Source organism: Hylobates moloch, unplaced genomic scaffold, assembly GCF_009828535.3.
Source record: "Hylobates moloch isolate HMO894 unplaced genomic scaffold, HMol_V3 SCAFFOLD_1, whole genome shotgun sequence".
Lineage (NCBI taxonomy): Eukaryota > Metazoa > Chordata > Mammalia > Primates > Hylobatidae > Hylobates > Hylobates moloch.
Window position 1 is genome coordinate 26,631,548 of NW_026652276.1, and position 14,909 is coordinate 26,646,456.

The 14,909-nt window shown below is 39.6% G+C and overlaps 1 protein-coding gene across 2 annotated transcripts in view; it reads right to left on the reverse strand.

Moving 5' to 3' along the window:
* The window catches only part of ATIC (5-aminoimidazole-4-carboxamide ribonucleotide formyltransferase/IMP cyclohydrolase), a 45,912-nt gene that overhangs the window by 14,803 nt on the left and 16,200 nt on the right, over positions 1 to 14,909 (reverse strand). For both annotated transcript variants that reach the window (XM_058438692.1, XM_032754623.2), the window contains exons 8-12: positions 10,704 to 10,829; positions 9,761 to 9,868; positions 8,238 to 8,323; positions 7,124 to 7,213; positions 3,312 to 3,440 (exon numbers count right to left, since the gene is read on the reverse strand). In XM_058438692.1, coding sequence (XP_058294675.1) covers positions 3,312 to 3,440; positions 7,124 to 7,213; positions 8,238 to 8,323; positions 9,761 to 9,868; positions 10,704 to 10,829 — 539 coding nt within the window. The remainder of the gene's footprint in view (positions 1 to 3,311; positions 3,441 to 7,123; positions 7,214 to 8,237; positions 8,324 to 9,760; positions 9,869 to 10,703; positions 10,830 to 14,909) is intronic.

Consider the following 14,909-nt stretch of genomic DNA (forward strand, 5'->3'; position numbering starts at 1 on the left):
TCATAGATGTCTAGACCTTCAAAGATAATCTTGGTGATATGGTTTGGCTGTGTCCCCACCTAAATCTCACCCTGAATTATAATAATCCCCATGTGTCAACGGCTGGGACTAGGTGGCGGTAACTGGATCATGGAGGCAGTTTCCCCCATGTAGTTCTCATGATGATGAGTGAGTCTCATGAGATCTGACAGTAAGCGCCTGGCATTTCTCTTGCTTGCACTCATTCCCTCTCCTGCCGCCCTGTGAAGAGGTGCCTTCTGCCACGATTATAAGATTCCTGAGGCCTCCCCAACCGTGTGGAACTGTGAGTCAATTAAACCTCTTTTCTTTATAAATTGCCCAGTCTCAGGAATTTCTTCATAGCAGCGTGATCAGAAACTAATCACTTGGCATCCTGGGTTGGGATCAAGGAATACGAGAAATGCCAGTGGACTGGGAGTAAGGGAATCCAGTCTTAGAAACATGCTACAAATAGTTAACACAATTAAAGCACTATTCAAGAAAAATGGGAGAAGAGGAAATAATTCAAACATGTTCAGTATTAATAAACATTTTGTCCACCTGTCTGGCTCTCTCAGGACTGAAATGGTTCCAGACCTAATAATTCTGAGGCCGGAATGTTAACAAAAATCCACTTAAAAAGACAGGGGTGAAACAGAAAGGAGAATAAACCTATCATTCCCTCATCCTTAAGTTTCCAGATTTCTACTAAGAATTCACATGAAGCAAGGAGAGAGTTTAGATAAACGATTAAGATCATACCTACCACTCATAAAAAATATCCGGAGGCACAAAACCTATTCAAGATCACTAAATTATTAATGAATCCAATATCTACAAACCTTAGAAAAAAGACTCTCAGTAGCTGGGCACAATTCTCAACATGGTACCATGGAATCTAGGTCAATATCCGTTCAGTATTTTTCAAAGTACATGAACCAACCAGAGTGGATTCCAAAGGGCTGAAAGATATTTCTATGTATAATGCCTACATGTTTCTTTACTTCAGGACACCATTAATTGTCAAAGATAGAAATCAAAGAATATCCATTAAATCAACAAACAAAAAAGATATGTTAATCATCGTATGCTTATCAACAGACAGAGCTCTCTGGATAAAGATTTTAAGGCTTATTTCCAAGAATTCTACTGCAAAGGCCTCAGGATTCAGACCTGGGAGCAAGCTGCAGCCCCTCATCTTCTTCTGTTATAGCAAATAGCTTGTTCAGAGACCAATCCTCCTTTAGTAACAAACAGAAAAGCTGAGCAGAGCGGACAGACGGCAAGTACTAACAGACGAACATCCCAGAGAAAATGGAAGCAGGAAGAAATGGGCCTGACAGTCTATGCTTTTCTCCTCAAGGCATTTTCCAAGTTGCACGCAATAAACTAAAGGTAAATTGGCTGAGCACAACTTTTGGCAGTCTTAGAGGACTAAGGGACAAAAGCCGAGTTCAGTGTACAGCAGCAGATACTTAGGGATTCAGGGGCAGGAATGAACCATAAACAGACCAGTCCTCACAAAGACTGAGGGCTAAATTCCTATTTAGCCTTCAGGAAGCTCAACAATTCCTGACAGAATGAAGATATCTCCTACACCTTACCTGCCCAAAAGAAGGACAAGTCAACTCTGGAGAGAAAAATAACACCATCCAGCCCTCAAAATATCGCTACAGTTTTTTCATACCCAATGCCTAGCACTCAATAAAAAATTCCAGGCTATCAGCCAGACAGACCAGAAAGCAATGGAATGATTCCTGCAAAGTACTGAAAAACAAGCACAGCCTACTTTAGACCTAGGAAAAGCATCCTTCAAACTGAAGGCCCAATTAAGATACTCCAGAAAATAAATGTCAGCTTGTCCATTCTTTATTGTGTAACTCCGGTCAAATTTCTTAACTGTCCTCTATGGTACAATTTTGTGATCTTCACAATCGACACAATGGTAGTCACCCCTGTAGAGTGACCTAAGTGTTAAATGAGATAATATATCCAAAACACAAAAATCACCGTTATTATCCTAGGAACGTGTCCCTACTACAAGATAACAAAGAGCACAAGTCCAAAAACTTGTCTATATAAAAACATTGCTCACAGCACTGAAAATGTAAGCAATCTAAATATCCATCAGAAGATCCACGTTGCAGTGAGCTATAACCGCACCACCGCACTCCAGCCTGGGCAACAGAGCGAGCTTCAAAGGAATAAAAACATTCAAACACAGCGAGCTTCAAAGGGATAAAAACATTCAAAAGCCTCTTAAAAAAAATAATAAAGGCCGGGCATGGTGGCTCACGCCTGTAATCCCAGCACTTTGGGATGCCGAGGTGGGCAGATCACGAGGTCAGGAGATCGAGACCATCCTGGCTAACACAGTGAAACCCCGTCTCTACTAAAAATACAAAAAAAATTAGCCAGGCGTTGTGGTGGGCGCCTGTAGTCCCAGCTACTCGGGAGGCTGAAGCAGGAGAATGGTGTGAACCTGGGAGGCAGAGTTTGCAGTGACCTGAGATCGCACCACTGTACTCCAGCCTGGGTGACAGAGCGAGACTCTGTCTCAAAAAAAAATAAAATAAAAAGATAAATAAATCAAAGTAAAAATAAGAAAAATAAATATCCATTGTAGTACATCTACACATGTACACATGGACTGATCGCCACATGGACTTTCAGATAAAGATATGAATATGCATTTACTTTTGAGATAGGCTCTTGTTCTGTCACCCAGACTGGAGTGCAGTGGCACAAACACGGTTCACTGCAGCCTCGATCTCCCAGGCTCATGCAACCCTCTCACCTCAGCCTCTCAAGCAGCTGGACCTACAGGCGCAGCTACCACACCAGGCTAATTTTTGTACTTTTTCTAGAGACAAGGTTTCACTACATTGGCCAGGCTGGTCTTAAACTCCTGAGCTCAAGAGATCTGCCCCTTGGCCTACCAAAGTGTTTGGATTACAGATGTCAGCTACTGCACCCAGCATCTGTATTTATTGATATAAAAACACATTTGTAGCCTAGTACATGGAAAAAAGGCAAGTTACAGGAGCCAGATTATGGAAGACATGATCCCATTTATGTACGATTAAAGCTACATATCTCTAGTATGTACATACACACAGAAGCTTCTAACATGGCCTTTGATTCATTTCTTAAAACTCCAAAGCTTATTTGACGACTCAGAGATAAGCTAGCTAGCTGTGTGCATATAGACCAGTTCTAAATCCAGACCTTAATAAATGTAAAGCTCATTAAGTATTGAAAACAGACCAATGGAAGTTACTAGCAGTCAGTTCAGATACTTCCCAACTTACATCTTTATTCTTGGTAACAACATTGCTAAATAATGACTTGTCGACGACACCATTATTTCTCTTCTGGCTTAAATGAAGACCAAAGAGAGTTCGAACTTCATTTTCACCTGGTTTGTAAGACTGGTCCATCTAAAATACAAATTTTAAAAGTTAAAGTTAATCTCTCCACTTCCCTCAAATTTTTCATTTAATTTATGTACAAAAGATTTCATTGTAAGTAAAGTTATATGGATGTTTCTAATTTTTTACACATTTTTCTAATTTTCTAATTTTTCTCACACACCAAATGATGTGTTAAATCATTCTGGTATGATACAATTCAACATTCTAGTATGATACAATACAATAGCCAGGCGCTAATATTTTTCTCCAAAGTCTTTTATAGGTTTTACTACCCAACAGCATTTTACAGATTTTACAACCTATATACAACATGTTAACAACCAATGATTCCAGTGAGTGTATTTTTGGTTAAGTTACTATCTATATGGTTCTTTTGGAAGGTCAGCAGATAAAACAGATGTGCTAATTAAATAAGCCAGGGCACAAAAATTGAATTCTAATTTTCCTTTCTAAAAATCTGTTACAAAATAACCCAGCTAACCCATGAATTAGAAGCTAAAAGTGAGAAAACAGGATTTGTGATCTGTGTCTTTGCTATTTGGAAGGAATTTGTATCATTTACTGCCATCTTCCTCTCCCAAATTTTGAACCGAAAGAACATTAAGGTGTGTGGAACAATACGTGTAACACTACTCTCTCCCTGGATTTTTTTTAAAAACTCGACAATATTTCTTCTTTATGCTTTGGATGATCTTTGATTTAGAAAGCACTGACATATAATTTATAAGCAAGACCCCATAAATATTAGTTCTGTTTAATCTACATTTTCTTGAGTTCTAAAATGTTCCTTTGTATTATGCATTATAAAATTTCTAAAATTGATATGTTCTCCTATTAACTGATGCTAGGAGAAACTTATCATTAGTCAGGTAGAGGGATAAGTTGTCTCATGCTTATAATCATGTGTGCAATGTGCAAACTAAGCCAAATTCTCAAATAAGTAAAATACCAATGAAGTCCTGACATTCCTTTGACACTCTCCAACATGGTACTATCAGGTGTTAAAGAGATCAAGGCAATGACTCAGGTCTTGGAAAATATTTTCCATGATGCTGCAAGAAAATGCTAATGGTTGTTCAGTACATAATACTCTTAACAACAACAACAACAACAACAAAAAACTTGATTAAGAAACTGGGGGCCAGGCGTGGTGGCTCACACCTGTAATCCCAACACTTTGGGAGGCCGAGGCGGGCAGATCCCTTGAGGTCAGGAGTTTGAGACCAGCCCGGCCAACAGGTGAAACCCAGTCTCTACTAAAAATACAAAAATCAGCCAGGCCTGGTAGTGCATGCCTGTAGTCCCAGGTACTCGGGAGGCTGAGGCAGAAGAATCGCTTGAACTCAGGAGGCAGAGGTTGCACTGAACCAAGACTGTGCCACTGCACTCTAGCCTGTCAAGTGGCTAAAAAAAAGTAAGTATGTGTATTTAATGTGGTATTTTCTTCTTTCCTTGAATAGCTGACATGGAATCTATGATGAACGATAAAATTATTGGTATCTTACCATCAAAGGAATATACTTAATAACTTTCCTTATACGGAATTAGTATTCCACAGAGCTCTGATATCAATACTATGTGAAAAGTAGCATTAGGAATTTTTACTTTAAACTGAAATAACTCTTTGCTTTATCAATGCATAATCTTAGACCATGAGCTAGTTTTCCCAATACAGAAGAGCTCATAAAAATCAGTCTAAAAAAAAAAAAAAAACCTCAACAACTTAGTAGAAAAATCGTCAAAGAATATGGTAAGACGGTTCATAAAAAGGAATAAAACATTCAAACATGAAAAAATGCTCATACCACACACAATGTTAAAACTACATAGAGATGCCATTTTCTAATTGCAGAGACTTTTTAAAAGTATAAAACCACAATGCTGACAAAAGTGTTGGGAAACAGGCAACCTTATATGTGGGCGGCAAGCCACCCAGGTGCCAAGGCAAGAGACCGAGGACATGAGCTGTTCCAGTATAACAAAATATAAAATAAGAATAGTTATACCAGATATAGATCTTAGATATGATTATATATATGAATATCATTAATCATCAGTTGGTAGCAATTATTCTTTATTCCAATATTATAATAATCCTAGCTCTATAATCATAACCTAGGAAAAACCAGGCCATACAGAGATAGGAGCTGAGGGGACATAGTGAGGAGTGACCAGAAGACAAGAAGAGTGCGAGCCTTCTGTTATGCTGAGACAGGGCCACCAGAGGGCTCCTTGGTCTAGCGGTAACGCCAGCGTCTGGGAAGACGCCCGCTGCCAAGCGGACCCTGGTCTAGTGGTAGCCTCAGTGTCAAGGAAAAACACCGGCTACTTAGCAGACCAGGAAAGGGAGTCTCCCTTTCCCGGGGGGAGTTTGGAGAAGACTCTACTCCTCCACCTCTTGTGGAGGGCCCGACATTAGTCAGGCTCGCCCGCAGTTATCCGGAGGCCTAACCGTCTCCCTGTGATGCTGTGCTTCAGTGGTCACGCTCCTAGTCCGCCTTCATGTTCCATCCTGTATACCTGGCTCTGCCTTCTAGATAGCAGTAGCAAATTAGTGAAAGTACTAAAAGTCTCTAATAAGCAGAAATAATGGCATAAGCTGTCTTTCTCTCGGTCTCCTCTCTCTCTCTGCCTCGGCTGCCAGGCAGGGAAGGGCACCCTATCCAGTGGACACGTGACCCACGTGGCCTTACCTATGATTGGAGACGGCTCACTCTCCTTATCCTGCCCCTTTGTCTTGTATCCAATAAATATCAGTGCAGCCTGGCATTCGAGGCCACTACCAGTCTCCGCGACTTGGTGGTAGTGGTCCCCTGGGCCCAGCTGCCTTTTATCTCTGTCTTGTGTCTTTATTTCTACACTCTCTCGTCTCCGCACACGGGGAGAGACCCGCCGACCCTGTGGGGCTGGTCCCTACACTTACATATTTCAGTTAGGACAATGAATTTGCCTACAACATCTAAAAGGGGCAGTATCAATTAAGATTACCAGTACACATATAGCTTGTTATTAAGCCTTAATTTCACTCTTAGGACTTTTCTAGGTTATTCACTGCAGGGGTATTTGTGGTAGCTAAAGACTGGTGACTGTCTAGGTAAGTTAAAATACACAGATACAGGACAAACTTCCAAGAAGGTGAAGCAGGGTACACTTTTGTCAACAGGAAAATAGAAAAAGAAATGCACATGCAAATATTTGCTAAATATATAGACTATTTCAGGAAAGATAAGCAAGAAATTTAAAATATTAGTTATTTTTTCAAAAGGTAACAAAAGGATGGAGAGACTTTCCATTAAATATTGTTATTATTAGTATTTTAGAGACATGGTCTTACTACACTGCCAAGGCTGGAGTGCAGTCGTTATTCACAGGCATCATAGTACCACAATACAGCCTCCAATTCTTGGCCTCAAGCCATCCTCCCATATCAGCCTCTCAAGCGGCTGAAACTATAGGCATGAGCCATCACAACCAGCAAAAAGTTAAAACTGAGGGTAAAAACATGATGAAAGCTACTCTCATCTCAAAACCCCACGTTAAAAGTATTTTTTTAAACGCAGGATTAGGGGAAAAGAAACTATAATAAGGACAAACTAGAAAGGTATGAGTACAAAGGAAAGATTAAACAAGGGGGAAAGAGACACAGAATAAAAGAGCAAATTACCGCTTCAAACATGAATTGCACTCACCTGAAGGACACAGTAGTTTCCATTTTTCTTTTTGGAAAGTATTGTCAAGGCTTCTTCTTCATATCCTGGAGCAATTATACCATCAGATACCTGCAAAAATATTAAATTTTAATTTCTATTTTTAAAAATCAGAGAACATCTCTTAAAAAAATCTAGCAGCAATTATCAGTCTTAAATAATGTTGCAGCATATTCTGGTTTCTGCCTCCAACAGACAATGCTAACGCTATACTTAAAGAGAAATCTATTAGAATACAGCTTTCTGTATGGCAGATCCTAACTTTCTGTCCTTTCCAAGTTTTTGTTCATTTCAGTTTAAACTAAGAAAATATGAGTGATTTGCTCTAACACGTATACCTCAGGAGGAAATATTTCTTCAGGGAGTGTTTTGAATGAGCAAGAGCACATTCTAGTCCTGACTCTCCTAGTACGTGGTTAAACGACCTCTTCTGGCAAGGCGTTTTCCTTAACAGCAAGACCAGATTAAATCAGAGATTTAACATGACAAAAGATACAAATGCCATAGCCCTCCTGTAACCTGTAACCCAGGGATGGCAGTGGCCATGGAAAGAATCCTAAAGCAACAAAATAGTGCCAAGCCACATACTCCTTCAACCTTCACCTCTGCCTATTTTTTTCCTTTTCTGAGCTATTTAACCTTTTTTTCTTTTCTTCCTGTCTTCCTGCTACCAACAGTACCCCCACCTGTCTGGAATACCTGTTTGGTATTCAACTGATGGGGTAAGTTTATTAATGTAGTTTCTATTTTTTTCCCATTATACAGTAAGATTCATTATCGCATCACCACCTAAAATTACAACTTCTGTTCTTCAGAAACAATAACTTTGGCATGAAGACAACAAAGAATTTAAAATAAATATATAAGTAAAAAACATCTTAACAGCCAAATGTCCATCTGAAACAATAATTCACTATATTTCAAAATTAACAATTTAAGATTCAGGTTCTATTTAAAATATGAACATTAAATGATAAACTTAGCTAATTTAAAGATATTATAAACATAAATATTATAGGTTATGGTTTCAATGAACATTATGAACAAATAAAGCTTTATTCAACACACAGATTAAGATACATGAGTGTCCACTAACTTCTCTGGAAATAATTTTTGCAGTTGGTACATCACAAACATCGGACAATGCAACAAAATCACCAAATGAAGACATCCTATCAGCCCCTGTAAATAAAATTAAAATGAAGTATTTATCACAAACTATCCTGATATAGAAAAAGTAATAAAATTCTCCACTGTCATATAAAATTCATTTCTCTAAAGCTAATCTTACTGTTTACACAAGATTTTAACAGATCAATAAGTCATTTAACTGAAGTAACCAGTAAGAAAGTACTCTTTAATTTTACCCTCTAGAGTGACACTCAGAAAACTTTTTCTGTGAAGGACCAATTTATATATACTATATTCACAAAAACAGGTGGCAGGCTGGATTCAGCTGAAATTGCTGACCACTGCTGTAGATGATAAACTATGATAATAGTTTCTCAAGAACTTTCAGAAATATTATAGGAATATTCACGGGTTATTAAATTCAACAAGTAAATGTCTCTGATAAAACATGACTCTAACCAAATTTAGTAAAGTTAGAAGAGCCATAAATCACGCCTGTAATCCCAGCACTGTGGGAGGCAGAGGCAGGTGAATCACTTGAAGTCAGGAGCCCGAGACCAGCCTGGCCAACATGGTGAAACCATGTCTCTACTAAAAATACAAAAAAATTAGCCAGGCGTGGTGGCACGCACCTGTAATCCCAGCTACTCAGGACGCTGAGGCAGGAGAATCGCTTGAACCCAGGAGGTGGAGGTTGCAGTGGGCTGAGAAGGCACCACTGCACTCCAGCCTGGGCAACAGAGCAAGAATCTGTCTCAAAAAAAAAAAAAAGCTTTTTGTAATTTCAATTTTGGTTACATATTAAACAATAACAAACGCATTCAATAGCCAAAATTAGCAAAATTACATTTACCAAATTCCAATTGTGTTTCCATTTATTACATTAAAATATTAACAAATACTTTTTTTTTTTGAGACAGAGTATCGCTCTGTCACCCAGGCTAGAGTGCAGTGGCACCATCTCGGCTCACCGGAAGTTCCGCCTCCTGGGTTCACACCATTCTCCTGCCTCAGCCTCCCGAGTAGCTGGGACTACAGGCACCCGCCACCATGCCCGTCTAATTTTTTGTATTTTTAGTAGAGACAGGGTTTCACCGTGTTAGCCAGGATAGTCTCGATCTCCTGACCTCGTGATCCGCCTGCCTCGGCCTCCCAAAGTCCTGGTACTAGAGGCATGAGCCACTGTGCCCAGCCTAAAATACTAACATATACTTTTATAAAGAAATGTATTTTGAGGTACTCATAGAATCATTCTCAAATATTAACAAATTAAATAGGAAATCCTATAATGAAACAAAGGGTATTTTACATTAATCAAACTACATTATATAGAATAACTATATATTTATATAGAGAAAGAAGTCCTTAATTTCATCTATTTATTATACAGAATATCTATTTTTTTCTTTATTCTATCCTTTTTATTCTATTTAGGATAAAATATTGCTTTTCCTTTCCCCCCAAATCAAAAAGCCCTATGAGTCTGACCTCTTGCTCTTGCATATGCTGTTGAGATGGGTGTGAGGGTTTTATAGAGATCATAGACCATGCAGACCTTGGCCTCATCTTCACTGAGTGGAATTCCAACAGCGGCACCTGGTTAGAAAATAGTAAAATCATAAACCAAGAAAGCTGAAGTTACTACCTATCAACTCCTAAATCAAGACAGTTTTCTTAACATCCAGTCTATACAGCACATGTTCTAGTGCCTGTGCTAAATTAAACAGAAATCTATGTAGCCAGATAATTAAACACTAAAAATATGGCTGTGGGAGCAGTGTGAGGGAAATCTCTCTGCCCTCTGAAACCACAGAGCCACTGAAGCCTGACGGTACCCAGCGTGTAGGTGAAGCTGGTTTACTTCATTACTGACTCTTTCTCTCTATTCTGCTTGATATCACTTTGATATCACACATTATTTATTTCTTCCCCACTCACATCACTTTAACATCCAATAAACATCTGAGAACAAATCATGTGCTGGAGGACTGTCAGCAAGATGTGGTGTACAGACAACTCAACTGCGGAATTAATGATTTAAATACAGAAGCAAAGTATCTCATACAATGACTATAAGAAGTTTCAGATAAAGAGTCCTAAGAACTTCTTCTTTATGTTTACTCCGTTACATTTTCAAAGATGTGAGAAAAGACTTAGTCTACTGCATTAGGACATTTCACTTTTATTTTCTAAACTTTTATGGTTCCACTCCACAAATAAATTCCTGCCTCATTTTCCTAGCTGACAATATTATATAATTCTGTGTGTGTGTATCAGATTTTATATTATTACATTGATATGTTATCAACAGATGACTTTCAGATTTCATAGCATGTCTATATTCACATTAGAACTTGTTAATATTCAAAAAAAAATTAAGAAGAAATGCCTTTCGAACAATTCTGGAGCTTTCCAGAGCACAGAGCTTTACCTGCTGGGCTGACATGTTTGAAAGAGGCAGCGGCTGGAATACCTAAAGCCTCCTTGAGTTCCTTCACCAGCTGCCAGGCGTTCAAAGCATCGCACAAGTTTATAAATCCAGGGGCTCCATTTAGAACTAAATGTAAAAATATACATGCACATTACTAAGCAGGATCAGTAAGGTCAGATGTATGCACACTTCTCAAAAAAATAACATGACTAAACAAATGTTTTAAGTATAATTAAGAGCCAAACAGATACACACAAACATAAAATCTTGATGATAAAGAACAAAGCAACTGAGCCTGAGCCCATCTTTAAAAAAAAAATGCACATGTACATGAACACACACACACACACACACACACACACACACACACACACGACTGGAGGACCAGAACCAGCCAGTCTAGAAATAAATCCACAATAGAGATTTAGGGATGGGAGAAACTATGACAAGACTAGTGATCAGTCAGGAATTCATGCAAATACAGAACTAAGATTAAACAATTGAGGTAATTACAGAGACAGTACAAAATTTAAGTTACAAACCCCATCGATTTAAGAAATTATATTACAAACTAAAGCAACAGCTGTGGGTGGAAGAAGAGGAGAAGAAATAATGTGGGCTTTTTTCTTCTTTGATGGCAAACTCATCAGACTCTGCCTAAAGCAGAACTGTAGTTAAAAGGAGACTGCAACTTCAGAGTTTTCCATTACCTAGTTTCTTAACATTGGTAGATTTTTTTATGAGCTCGTATCTCTTGTGAATAAACATAAGAAGCTCAGCACACAGAAAGAAATGGTGGGCCATTAGTAACAAAAATGAGCCAGGTACAATGGCTCACGCCTATAACCCCAGCACTTTGGGAGGCTGAGGTGGGTGGATCACGAGGTCAGGAGTTCGAGACCAGCCTGGCCAATATGGTGAAACCCCATCTCTACTAAAAATGCAAAAATCAGCCGGGTGTGGTGGTGGGTGCCTGCAATCCCAGCTACTCGAGAGGCTGAGGCAGGAGAATCGCTTGAACCTGGAAGGTGGAGGTTGTAGTGAGCCGAAATCGCGCCATTGCACTCCAGCCTGGGCGACAAGAGTGAGACTCCGTCTCAAAAAACAAAACAAAACAAAACAAAAATGTATAATTTCATGTCCTTCATGGGTTAAGATAGTTTTAAAGACCTTGCCAAATGTTTACTGAGTGCCTACTATGATGTTAAAAGCACTGTTCTAGGTATTCAGGATACATCAGTGAAAAAAACCGTCCCTGTCACCCTCTTAAAAAAAAGTCACTGTCCTTATGGAGCTTACTGGGGAGGCAAATAAAAAACAGGCAATAAATAGCATACAATAAAAGAAAACATTAGGTATTTATCAAAATGAGTTGAAAACTTGCACACAAATGATTATAGCAATTTTGTTCATAAACTACCAAAAACTGTCCTTGAAGTTTTGATGCCCTTCAATATGCCCATGGATAAACTGTGGTACATTCATACACAATGAAATATTATTCAGCATTAAGAAATAAGCTACCAACCCACAAAAAGATGTGCAAGAAACTTAACGCATGTTATTAACTGAAACTGCCTAAAAGGGCTCCATACTGTATGATCCCAACTATCTGACATTCTGGAAATGGGTACAGAGTCAGTAAAAATAGCTGGGCATGGTGGTGCATGCCTGTAATCGTAGCTACTTGAGAGGCAGAGGCGGGAGGATTGCTTGAGTCCCAGGATATCAAAACCAGCTCAGACAACACAGCAAGACTCCATTCCAAAAAAAAAAGAAAAGAGAAAAAGATAACAGTGGTTGCAAAGGGTTGGGGAGAAGGGAAAGGAGGGATGAGGTGGAGGAGCACAAGGGAGTTATAGGGCATCGAAACTATTCTGCGTGATACTGTAATGGGGGATACATACCACTATGCATTTTTCCAAATACACAGAATGTACAACACAAAGAATGAATTTTAAACTATGAACCTTGGTTAATAATGAACCAAAATCAGTTCATCAGTTGTAACAAATATACCACACTAATGCATGATGTTAATAGGAGAAATTGTGGGGAAGGGGGTATATGGAAATTCCCTATAATCACTGTGTATTTTTTCTGTAAACCTGTAACTACTCTAAAAAAAAAACCCCATTTTAAAAAAAACTTGAAAAAATAATTCCCCCAACCAAAAATCAAGTCAAATAAAATCACTGTCCTCATGAAATTTATGGGAGAGGCACAGAAGAAACAAACTAGGCAATAAATAGTAAACAATAAAAGTAAAATATCCCCTAAGGCATACAACAGGCGTAATAAAACAAAACACCATATGTACAACTCCCCCACTTCCCTCCCACTCCTCATAGATAGTTTAGGTTAAGGTTGATAAGTGGGAGAAAACTTTTGGTTTCTGAAACATCTCATAGTTAAGAGTATCTGGATGGGTGCGGTGGCTCATGCCTGTAATCCCAACACTTTGGGAGGCCAAGGTAGGTGGATCGCCTGAGGTTGGGAGTTTGAGACTGGCCTGGCCAATATGGTGAAACGCTGTCTCTACTAAAAATACAAAAATTAGCTGGGCGTGGTGGTACATGCCTGTAATCCCAACTACTCAGGATGCTGAAGCAGGAGAATCACTTGAACCTGGGAGGCGGAGGTTGTGGTGAGCCGAGATCACTCCACTGCACTCCAGCCTGGGCAACAGAGCAAGACTCTGCCTCAAAAAAAAAGAGTATCCGGTTCCCCTTCAAATATCAAATTTTCAAAGACATTAATAACTGAAATAGAAAGTGCCACAGAGAAATGCTGAAAGCTGCTTAATCTAGTAAATAGCTGAAATACATGGGAATCTTGTTTCCAATCATAAGCAAACCAGTCATTAAAATCTCAGACACATATACACACTCACACAACCCCATCTTTGTTCTTGCTTCAATTTTGTTTTAGATACAAATGCAACCGTACACTGTGTAATAACATCACTGCCAAATACTCAAACCACATGAAAAGGCAAAGTGCCTTTTCTGTTGTGGAAATAAGCCCATGTTGGGGAAAAACCCTGGGAATCTCGCACAAGAAACACTTATTTACGTGTCCAGGGCCACCTCTGCCATGTTTACCACAAATAATACTTTAAACTTCAAAAGAAACGCACACACAGTCTAAGGAACAATGAAGGCTTTTATATAGTCCAATGAAAATGCTTTGGAAAATGAAAAGTGTAAGAACTGACAGTACATGGGGATTTTTTTTGCCTCAGAATCTTAATGGAGAATATAAACTATAAGCAGGAAATAGGTCAGATATAACAGCAGACAAATCAGTTTCAAGAAGTCCTACAAGGAAAAATTTGTGCAAAATGTCAGGTTGCTAATTATTCATTCAGTAAACATTTAGGGAATGTGCCAAGCAGTCTTCTAAGCCCTGCGGATTCAGCAACAAACAAAAACAGACGCAGCTTCTGCTCTCAAAAGCTGATATCCTGGCCGGGCGCTGTGGCTCACGCCTGTAATCCAGCACTTTGGGAGGCCGAGGCAGGCAGATCACCTGAGGTCAGGAGTTCAAGACCAGCCTGGCCAACATAGTGACCCCTATCTCTACTAAAAATACAAAATTAGCCAGGTGTGGTGGCATGTGCCTGTATTCCCAGCTACTTGAGAGGCCGAGGCAGGAGAATCACTTGAACCTGGGAGGCGGAGGTTGCGGTGAGCCAAGATCACACCACTGCACTCCAGCCTGGGCAAAAAGAGCGAAACTCCATCTCAAAAAAAAAAAAAAAAAAGAAGCTGCCATCCTAATGGGGGAAGACAACTTCAACATAGTGAACAGAAACACGTGCAGCAAAACAGGGTGATGGGATGAAAGCACGATGGGCAGCTACTTTGGTCTAAGTGGTCAGGGAAGGCTTCTCTGAGGAGGTGAGGCCTGAATAACAAGAAACCAGGATCGTGAAGGGCAGAGGGAAGAATTCTGGGTGAAGGGGACAAGGAGCCAGAGGCGCTGGAGTGGAAGCAGCTGGGCCCACTGGAGGCACAGGGCGGAGGGGCTAGGAGCAGGGAGAGCTGCAGAGGGAGCAGATAGGAGGCAGGCAGGCAGCACAGGGTTTGTGGGGCAGGGCAAGGTGCTTAAGAAAAGCCAAGGAATGGTTTTAAGTAGGCTCTGACATCATCCGATTTCCATTTTTAAAAGATTACTGTGCTGTGAAGCCCAGAAAGGCTGAGA